This window comes from Camelina sativa, chromosome 4 (genome assembly GCF_030686135.1).
Source record: "Camelina sativa cultivar CO46 ecotype springtype chromosome 4, ASM3068613v1".
Taxonomy (NCBI): Eukaryota; Viridiplantae; Streptophyta; class Magnoliopsida; order Brassicales; family Brassicaceae; genus Camelina; species Camelina sativa.
In genome coordinates this window covers 21,178,651-21,190,259 of record NC_141883.1, presented here as the reverse complement: position 1 = coordinate 21,190,259, position 11,609 = coordinate 21,178,651, and the positions used below count along the sequence as shown (strand labels likewise).

The 11,609-nt window shown below is 34.0% G+C and overlaps 1 protein-coding gene across 1 annotated transcript; it reads right to left on the bottom strand.

The window, feature by feature from the left end:
* Positions 1-271: 271 nt before the first annotated feature.
* On the bottom strand, positions 272-3,025 carry LOC104780851 (putative inactive receptor kinase At5g67200). The gene is made up of 2 exons (XM_010505390.3): positions 1,473-3,025; positions 272-977 (listed from the first exon to the last, which is right to left on the bottom strand). The coding sequence occupies exons 1-2, from the start codon at positions 2,947-2,949 to the stop codon at positions 406-408; spliced, it is 2,049 nt and encodes a 682-aa protein (XP_010503692.3). The 5' UTR covers positions 2,950-3,025; the 3' UTR covers positions 272-405.
* Positions 3,026-11,609: the final 8,584 nt, after the last annotated feature.

Here is an 11,609-nt window from a genome sequence, read left to right as displayed (position 1 = left end):
TGATCAGTATGATATACACTTAACACTATGATTGGTCTTTGAAATGATTTGCAACCAGGTAGGGTGTATATTATTTTCTATTGATCCCCTTTAATTAGTACGTTAAAGTGTGAAGCAGCATTTAATCTATTTTAAAATAGCTGAATAATTCTAGATTCCCTAACCAAATGATCTGACCTGTAGAGAAGTCCATTAGCTTTGGCGCCGAATATAAATAAATCTCAACGTGGTTTACCATGTTCGTGGTTTACGTTAGCTCCACCGCCCAAAATTTGAGTTCTTTCCAAGTTTCTTAAACAAACATAACCTTTCTAAATTTGAGATTATCCCCTCCCCATCTTAAGAAAAGATACACTTTTACTATTCTCCCAAGTTTGGAACCCTTCAAAAACACACATACATGTATCAGAGGAATTTATCGTTATCGTCACTCATAACAACGCTCTCCTTAATCTCCTGAATCATTTTGATCACTTTGTTCATTGTCGGCCTTTGCTCCGGCGATGTCACTCGACAAAGACAAGCCGTTTGAGTCATCATCTCAAGCCCATTCTCTTCTTTTGACCTTTCCTCTTCTTGCCTCATTGCTTTAACCCAATCCAACATATCGTCTGGCTCCATAAACGGTTGCCTTGAAGCGGTTTTACCAGTCAAGAGCTCTAAGAGGAAGACCCCGAACGAGTATACATCGCATTTGGACGTGGGACGACGACTATCTGTTGATTTCCTTATCTCTGGTGCTTTGTAGGAAGAGAGATCCGGGTCATTAGGAAGGACTGATGAGTCTGTTAAGACACTTAGACAATAATCTGTGAGACAAGCTTCGAAGTCATGACCGAGGAGGATGTTTGTAGACTTGAGATTTCCATGGAAATGTGCAGATGATTGGTGGATGTAATGTAATGCTTGAGCTACATCTTCTGCTATCTTCAAACATGATGTCCAATGTAATGGCTTTGCCTTTGATGTTCTTGAACCTAAATTTTAAGGGATAAAACAGTAATTTAGTTATATTCACTTCCAATGGTATATGAGACCAAGAAGCTATTTCGAACTCAAGTCCTAGCTAAGACAAACACACCAAATTCCTGACAAGTGACAAATGACTGGAGTTTCACGTGAAAATAGCACAGATATCGATCTAACATATTCCTCCTCTGTCTTATATATCTACAGTTGTTCAACTGAGAAAAAGACAAAAACATATTTTAATTATAAACTCTCGGCCATGTCTCTATGTGGTTCAAGTCTAGAGTTCCTTTAAATGATAAAGCTGCACCAAAACCCATCAACGAGACATGTCTACACACACAATTAAAGGTCTCTAAGTTGATTTCTACACCTCAATTTGATTAAGACAAACAGAGTAATTGTTCAATTAGACCTAATTAAAAGCAACAACTCAGAGGTGACTAAGTGAGTTCAGTTAAAACCCTACCAAAAAAAAAAGAGATAGAGAAGATGAAGCTTACCGTGAATAAGATTGAAGAGACTACCATTAGGTTGGTAATCGTAGATGACAAGTCTCTCTCCATTAGACTGGAAATAAGCTTTAACCGGTACAAGATTCGGATGCCTTAGTCCACCAACTATCTCCATCTGATTCTCGAACGCTAAATCACTAGTAATCGCTGTTTTAGACGGAGCAAATCTCTTAACCGTCACGATCATTTGATTAACCATCACCGCCTTGTACGTAGTCCCTACTGATCCTCTTCCCAAAAGCTCCGCCGAAGCTCTCATCAGCTGGTCAAGTGTGTACATAGCTTCTCCTTCTCCTTCAACGTCCCCGCAGAAAATCAAATCTCCGCTTCTAGGGATTCGCTTTTGCGGCGAGGGCTCTTGGAATTGGATATTGATTTCTTTGTTTTCTTCTTCACGCTTCTGAGATTTGAGAGGTTCTGTAACTGTTGACGGTTGCGTAATCATCACGTCTTCGTCTCCGTCTCTCCGGTTCTTCATAACTAACGAGAACATGACAAGGCAAAGACCGAGAACTATCAAAGAAGCGAGACCAATGGTGAAACCGAGAATTAACCAACCATTTTTAACCTTTTTAATCACCGGTGGAGGATTAGTCATCGTTGCTTCACCGTTCTGTTCAGGTTGACTAACCGGTGCTTGAGACGAAGAAGAAGATGATGACGACGACGTGGCGTTCGGTTTAGTTGAACCAAAGAACGGAGAAGAAGAACGTGAACCGCAGGATTTGTTAATGATCTCACCGCAGAGACCAGGGTTTGACGAGAACGAAGACTCGTTGAATCGTAACAGAGTCGTTGTGACCGGAACTAAACCGGTGAGATTGTTACCGGAAACGTTAAACGACGTCAGAGAAGAATGATTTAACGGCGGGAGAGTACCGTTGAATCGATTAAACTCGAGATGTAAAGAACTGAGTTGACTCAGAGCGTTGATCTCCGACGGAATCTCACCTGAGAAGTTGTTATACGATAGATCGAGTTCGGCTAACCGACGGAGAGAGAGTATTGAGCCGGAGAGAGTACCGGAAAAATGGTTCTTGCTTAGGGTTAAGGATCTGAGATTGGTTAAAGGAGATAGATCAGGGACTGAACCAGAGATTGAGTTATTCTCAAGGTTAAGAACACGAAGCTGGTCAAGACGAGTAAGAGTCTCTGGAGAGAAACGTCCTCTGAGACCAACGCCGTCGAGAAGAAGACGAACGACGCGATCTTGAGAGCACTCGACGCCGCGCCATTGGCAGTAATCGTAAGGCTCGGTGAGAGAGTAGAGAAGCTTGTTGTCGAGATCTGCGGTGGATTTGAAAGAGAGTAACGCGACGGCGTCGGTTGGTAAGAAGGAGTCGAAGTAGTTCGTTGCCGGGGAAGGGTATGCGGCGGAGATACGGAGGAGGAGGTGGAAGAGGAAGAGAAGAGAGTAGAAGAAGAGTGTCATCTTGTGTGTGTTTTGTTTTACGGAGCAGAGCATCTCTGTGTCAGTTATTATTCTGAAAATAATATGTATTCTTGTGGCACGCGTGTGTATAATGTATGTGTTTAATTTAATGTATATAATGTACCCGTTGGACTATTTTTTTTTCCAATCACTAGGTTTTGAATCCAATTATGGGTAATAAAATATTATCTCATAAAAAAACTAAAATTAGTATTAAAAAACAAAAAAATCAGATACATAATTTTTTAAAATATAAAAATTAGTTGTGTTATAAAATCAAATCTGATAAAAAAAAATCATAAATTTAACTTGACCTCTAGACGAGGCAAATCAAACTGATGACCTCACATATCCTAAACCATTTTCTTTGACCACCAGAAAAACGAAACAATTTTATAATCATGAATTTAACTCATATTCATATTTAATTGATCGCTACCACATATGTTTTCGTGTTATTTATTCAATGTTTTCTTATTCTTCATATTTTTTCTTGTCATTTTCATTGTCAAATTTTGTGTTAATTGTCATCGTAACTTTTACCGTTTGGTTCTTCGTTATACTCTTTTTCTTCTTCTTCCTCGCCAACTTCTTCACATTCTTCCACTGAAAAACCTTTTTTTAGACTACCACAAAACTTGTTAACCCATCAAAATCCAAGAACAAAATCATTTATTTTCTCGTAAAATTTGTGAAATTCATGATAACCAGCATAGTCAACACATGCACCCAATTATTGATAATTTTATCAATATACTTATTTGGTTTATAATATTTTAAAAACATAATAAAATATACTAATAACTATTTATTTAATATGAATCATATGATATATAAAAATATGAGTACACTATAAGAACATATTAATTATAAATAAATAATATCAATTATATTATATCATCAAATAATATTAACCGTATCATATTATCAAATAACCGTAACCGTATATAACAGTAACCGTTTGAACCGTAACCGTATTTAAACGTAACCGTTTAACCGTTTCTTAAACGGTTGTGGTTAAGGTTACAAAAATTTCTAACCATAACCGATAGTTAATAAACCTTAACCGTGACAACTGTAACCCTGGTCATGCCTATGTATAGCTAATAAAACATGTGTGTTTGTCGTCCATCTTTCTTCTTTAAACCTCAAAATTTGACTCAAACATCAAATTAAGGTCTTGCGATGTCAATCCTTCTTCCTTAGAACCAAAAATAAAAAATTAATGAAAGAATATCAACTCATCTATAAAATCATATACAAAAATATGTTTTACAGCTCATAAGAAATAAAAAGCGCAAATGTATATAAATAAGATAATTTATGTTTTGCATCAATATTAGTAGTATAAAATGTTAATAAGTGATATGTCAAATTTCTATTGGTTGTTTAAAATCCTATGTGGACGGCCTTTTAAATATATGCTTAATTTAAAAGAGTATAAAAAGCCGATAATTGATAAAAAAAAACATGCAATAAACTGCTATTACATTTGATATATTTTGTATAATTGGTTATTATTAGGAGTTATATATTATAATTATGTTTTATTAAATTATGTTTTATAAACATGCAATAATCTTGATCATTCATTGTTGGAAGCATATTAATCTTATTTATACTGGTTCTGAACCATTGTCTAAAAAATTTCTAGTCGATGTGGGATATTGTGCTTAGTTCTTTGATTTCCATAAATTTAAAATTTTTCTTTTTCTAAAAAATTCTGTAAATTTAAAAAATGTAATGAATGACATGTCAAATCATGATAGGTTATTTAAAATAATTCTTAATATAGAAAATTCTGGAAACTGTATAAAATGTTAATAAGTGATATGTCAAATTTCTATTGGTTGTTTAAAATCCTATGTGGACGGCCTTAGGAGCTTATAGCTCTTACTTTTTATTAGTATAGACTAGGTTTTGAACCCACGCTACGCGTGGGTTTATTTGATATATTTTGATAAAAATTATATATGATTGATGACGGTAATGAAATATTATCTTATATAAAACTTTAAATTACTATTAAGGAAAAAAAATAAATTTCAGATACACAATTTTTAAAAATATAAAAATCATTTATGTTTTAAAATTATGAATTTAACTCGATGTCCAGGCGAAGCGGATCAAACTGGTGACCTCACATATCCTAAACTATTTCTTTGACCACCAAAAACAGGAACAATTTTATAATCATGAATTTATCTCCTTTTTTATATTTAATTGATCGCTATCACCTATGTTTTCGTGATTTTTATTCAATGTTTTCTTATTCTTCATATTCTTTCTTGTTATTTTAACTGTCAAATTTTATGGTAATTGTCATCATTACTTTTACCGTCTGGTTATTCGTTATACATTTCTTCTTGTTTTTCCTCATCAACTTCTTCACATTCTTCCACTGAAGAACCTTTTTTTAGACTACCACACAACTTGTTAACCCATCCAACTCCAAGACCAAAATCTTTTCTTTTCTCATAAAAATTGTGCAATTCATGAAGACCAGCATAGTCAACACATGCACCCAATTATTGATAATTTCATCCATATACTTATTCGGTTTTAGATCCACACGGTTTGAAACTTCTCAAACCAAAATCATTACTTGCAGAGAAAGTAATATGATCACATAGATAGTTAAAACAATATTTATGCTTTTCGTCGATCCTTCTTCTTTAAACTCAAATAACATCAAATCAAGGTCTTGCGATGTCAATCCTCATTTCTTAGACTTGAAAATAAAATTTTTACTGCAAAAGTATCAAATCATCTGTAAAGTCATACACAAAAACATGTTTTACAGCTCATAAGATATATAAAGCACAAACAGAGATAAATAAGATATTTTCAAGATATTAAAAATTTGATATATAATATTTAGTAATTCTTAATTTTTAAATTTTAATAGAGATTAAATTTTTAAAATATTTCAAACTTTAGATGTAGTTTAAATATTTGTAACCTTTTACTTTTTTAGAGTTAAATAGTAATGACACTTTAACTTTTTACAGAGTTTAAATAGTTATAATTTTTTAACATTTTTATGGAGGTATTTATAATATTTCTAAATATTCTATAATAAATATTTAAACCTTTATATATTTTAATTTTCTAAAATAAATCAAATAAAACTTTTAAATTTGGAAACCTGATAAATAAGCATAAATCAAGCAAACATGAAAAATTTATCAGCCATTGTCTAAAATTTTCTAGCTGATGTGGGATGTTGTAAATATTTCTTTTATTTCTATAGATTTTACTTTTTTGTTTCTAAAAAAATCTTAATATATAGATTACTACTATATTTTCAAAAATGTTATTAGTGAAATATCTAATTCTTATTGATTTTTTAAAAATCCTATATAGACACCTTTAGGAGTTTATAGCTTCACCTCTTTATTAGTATAGATATAATGTCTTAAAATTTCTATGGAGGTTAAGTAATTGTAATGTTTTAAAACATTCTATGAAGTTTAAATATTTATAATATTTGAACCTTTTAAAATTTTCAAGTTTCAATATTTATAATATTTTAAACTTTTAAAATTTATAAATTATAATTTTTTTAAAACCTTTTAAATGTTAAGAAATTTTTAAAATTTAAAAATTATAATATTTTGAAACCTTTTAAAAGCTAAGATTTTTAGAAGTTTTAATATTTATAATATTTTAAACTTTGAAAAGGTTCGAAATATAATATTTGAACCTTTTAAAAAGTTTCAATATTTATAATATTTTAAACTGTTAAAATTTAAAAATTATAATATTTAAAAACTTTTTAAAAGCTAAGAACTTTTAAAAGTTTCAATATTTATAATATTTAAACTTTTAAATTTTTTAAATATTATAATATATTTTTTGAAATTTTCAAAGTTTTAATTTGATCAGATAAAAAACCGGATCAAACCGAATAAAACTTTTAAACTTGGACGCCTAATAAAACAAGCTTTCCTGCTCATTCGTTGTTGGAAGCATGTTAATCTTATTTATAATGGTTCTGAACCATTGTCTAAAAAATTTCTAACCGATGTGGGATATTGTACATAGTTTTTTTATTTCCATAAATTAAAAATTTTTCTTTTTCTAAAAAATTCTGGAAATTTAAAAATGTTAATGAATGTCATGTCAAATCCTAATTGGTCTTTTAAAAAATATCTTAATATAGAAAATTTTGTAAATTTTAGAAATGTTAATTAGTGACATGTCGAATTCCGATTGGATGTTTAAAATCCTAGGTGGACAGCCTTAGGAGCTTATAGCTTCTACTTTTTATTAGTATAGATTTTACTGTGTTTTTTAATTTTAAAAAACTAATATGTAAAATCAACGATTTGTATTTGGTTCTGTTGTAAATACCATTCATATATATATTTTTAATTATGTTCGAATTTTTAGTTTCATTCGTTTACAGCAATATTCTTTTATTAAATAGATACCATTTTCAAAATTTCAATTTTGGAGTAGCCTTTTTTAACGAACAATAAATACATTATGATTCTCAAGAAATGAACTCAGTAATTAAATTATACGTAAAATTACGATCTGAGTAGAAGAGAAAGTTTGTTAAAGATATTTTTTTTTTCTCCGATCAATCTCAGATCATAATATGGTATCAGAGCTCATGGTTAGGCCCAACAAGCAATTTCCCACAAAAAAAAATGATTTTCCACCTATGTGGTCCATATAAATGGCATGTCTTGTTGTATTTCCGAGATGTTGGGCTTGGGCTGTTTCATGTTGGACCGTTTCCCACCCACATCTTGAGGAGGCTTATTAGAATCCCACATCGGTTGGGATATATTCCTTGGGGTAATATCTAAGTATCATGGACCACTCCACTTATTGTCAATTGGTTTTGGGTTGGATGTCCATGATTCATAATATGGTATAGATCAATCACTAAACCAGGAATCTAAACCGAAATCTATACAAGATAATTAAACCGGTATACATACTCCAATAGTCCCCCTCAAGATGAGCAGAAGATATTAAGAAGACTCATCTTGGATTTAAGATGTTCAAATTAGTAAGGGAATAATGGTTTAGTGAGGATATCTGCGACCTAATCTTCTGTATTCACATGAAGAGCTTTGAGAAGACCTTGATCCAATCTATCCCGAACCGTGTGACAGTCTATTTCTATATGTTTGATGCGTTCATGGAACATCGGGTTCATCGCAATGTAGATCGCAGCAGTGCTGTCAGAGAACAAAACTGGTACTGTAGAACTGGCTACTCTCAAATCTTTAAGAAGATATCCTAACCAGACCAGTTCACAGGAGGCCCAAGCTAGAGCTCGATATTCTGCCTCAGCGGATGAGCGAGATACAATAGGTTTTTTCTTGGAACGCCATGAGATCAAAGACGAGCCAAGAAACATTGCAAAACCAGTTGTTAATCGCCGGCTATCACGACAAGACCCCCAATCCGAATCAGAAAAACCTGTAAGGGTAAGATCTTCTGAAGCAGAGTAAAAAAGACCTTGTCCGACAGTACCTTTCACATATTGCAGAACTTGAAACATTGCTGTAAGATGACTTGTTCGGGGAGCTGATGAGAATTGGCACAATTTGTTAACCGCAAAAGTGATGTCATGTCTCGTAATGGTTAGGTACATTAGTTTTCCAACAATGCGCCTATACATCGCTTTATCCTCCAAAAGCTCACCATCTTCCTTCATCAACTTCACATTAGCTGTCATGGGAACCGAAGCAGGCTTACAACCCAACATACTTGTGGATGTCAAAAGCTCCAATGCATATTTTCTTTGATACAAAGAGATACCACTAGCATTTCTGGCCACTTCTAGTCCCAAGAAATATTTCAGAGGACCCAAATCTCTGAGTTTGAAACATTGTTTTAAATGTTCAGTTACTGTTGCAGTAGCGACATCATCTGTACTTGTTATGACTATGTCGTCAACATAGACAAGTACTGCAACAAATTCATCTCCACAACATCTCACAAAGAGGGTATGATCTCCATGAGCTTTAACAAAACCAAAAATCAACAGAGAAGATGAAAACTTCTTGAACCATTGACGAGAAGCTTGTTTCAAGTCATAGATCGATTTCTTCAATTTACACACTACATTAGGTGGCAAAGAGTCCCCCTTACGTGCAGCATAACCCTCTGGAAGCTTCATATATTTCTCCTATCTAAATCACCATTCAAAAAAGCATTTGAAATATCAAGCTGAGTCAAAGTCCATTTCTTAGAAGCAGAGACTTTTAACAACAGTTTCACAGTAGCCATTTTTGCAACTGGTGAGAAGGTCTCATTATAGTCTAATCCCTCCTTTTGAGTATAGCCCTTAGCAACCAACCTTGCTTTATAACGCTCAAGACTACCATCTGCAAAGAATTTTAAAGTAAACACCCATTTGCAACCCACAGCTCTTTTTCCTGCAGGTAAAGTAACAACATCCCAAGTCCCTGTACACTCCATAGAATCAACCTCTTTGTCACAAGCTTCACACCACTCCTTGGAATTCTGAGCCTCATAATAAGAATTAGGAATGCGAATTTTTGTAATGCTATTAACATAAGCAAGATGTGATGAAGAAATTTTGGAGTAAGAGAGGGAGGAAGAAATCGGATGATGAGTGTTGTGCTGTAAAGAATAACAATGATAGTCCTATAAATGAGAAAGAGCTTTCTTTACTCGAGAAGAAATTTGTGGTGATATAGGGGGAAGAGAAGATGAAATAGACTTACTTGAAAGCTTAGAATTCAGTGACTCAGATGAAGCAAATAGTTTCTCTACATCATTCGCTTTGGTCATAGGAAATATATCTTCATGGAAGACAACATTTCTGGATATGGAGATAGTATTAGTCTCCAAATCTAGGAGCTTTTAACCCTTGTAGCTTGCCGGATAACCCAAAAACACACATGCCTTGGCTCTAGGCTGAAACTTATTTCTCTGATGCGGTGAAGTAATATTGTAACAGAGGCAGCCAAAAGTTTTGAGTTGACTATAGTCCGGTGTCTTTCCCGTAAGGATCTCATGAGGGGATTTGTTTGAGAGAAGTTGTGATGGAGTTCTGTTGATGAGAAACACAACAGTCAGAACACAATCACCCCAATAACCTATAGGAATCTTAGACTGTAACATAAGGGCACGAGCTACGTTGAGGATATGTTGGTGTTTCCTCTCGACAACTGAATTCTGTTCAGGCGTCTCTGGGCACGAATGATACGGTATAATTCCTTTTTCTAGGAAAAATTTCTGAAATTTTAGCTCAGGAGCATTATCCGATCTTACTGACTTGATTTTCTTTTGATACTGATTCTCAACCATGTTCACAAAACCAGGAAACACTGAAATCACTTCACTCTTGGTTCTAAGTAGATAGATCCATGTGGCTCTAGAGTGGTCATCAACAATAGTCAAAAAATATTTATAACCATCAATAGTTTCCTCTGAAAAGGGTCCCCAGACATCAATGTGTATCAACTCAAAAGATTCATTACAAATGTTGTTTGGAGAGGGAAAAGAGAGTTTCTTCTGATTAGCCAAATGACAGATATGGCAGTAAGCATCTGCTTTATTCTTATGTCTGGTTGTTCCTAGAGCCTCTGAGATGGAATCCAATCTTGAATAAGAAGGATGACCAAGCCTCTTGTGCCACACATTGACATCCACTACTGCATTCACTGAGATTGATGAATCTGGAAACATTCCAATGTCTAACACATAGAGGTTTGCCACATGTCTACCTTTGCCAACCGTCAACCCCTTGATAGGATCCTGAATCATACAAAAGTGAGGATCAAAAACAACTTGAGAACCAAGATCATCAGTTAATGAGCTTATACTGATCAAATTCAATTTGAACTCCGGGATAAACAAGACATTTTTGAGTAGAATATATTTGGTAATCCGAACAGAGCCCACTCCACTTATCGTAACAGTTGGTCTTGTAGGCAAATTCACAACACTGACTATAGTAGTATCCAGAGAAATAAACAAATATTGTTCATGACAGACATGGTGTGTTGCACCAGAGTCAATTACCCAAGTTTCACTGGATAGAGTATGTTGAGCCACTGTTAAGATACCAACAAAGTAAATGGTGGGTGAGGAGAAAGATATACCAGAGGGAGCCATAGAGGACTGGGAAGTACTGGCTTCATTACTGATCTGATTACTCTGAAGTTGAGAGCTAAAGAGAGCAATAAACTGCTGTAATTGTTCTGTAGATAGTTTCCCAACTAACCCTTCCATACTAGCAGACTTTTGTTCATCACCAGAGGACAAACTGACTTATGCTGCAATGGGTTGAGTTTTCAGAACCTTATCTGTAGTTCTCCCTTTTGTATTGAATCCTAGAGGAAAGCCGTGTTTCTTATAACATCTCTCGGCTATATGACCAACTCTGTTGCAGAAAGAACAAATTGGACGCCCTTTGTTTGGTCCATTTTGTACATACATGACTGTAGGAGTAATCATGGAAGAAGAATCCATTTCTGAAACTTGAAAAGCTGCAGGAGTAAAGACAACATTGGAGAATCCCTTCTCACTTTCATCTTGATCAACAATGTTGTACACTTCTGCTAGGCTTGGGAGAACTCTCTTAGCAATGATCTGTCTCCTCACTATAACATAAGATTCATTCAAACCAGCTAGAAATTTCACAATCTTAGCTCTTTCTGCTTTCTGCTGCAGACGAGTAGCTTTACCACAGATAC

Excerpts from the sequence above, each read along its gene's own strand:
- LOC104780851 (XM_010505390.3), bottom strand. The coding sequence starts at position 2,949 with ATGCTCTGCTCCGTAAAACAAAACACACACAAGATGACACTCTTCTTC. Across the intron at positions 978-1,472 it reads TCTCTTCAATCTTATTCACG|GTTCAAGAACATCAAAGGCA; the intron begins GTAAGCTTCATC and ends CTTAAAATTTAG.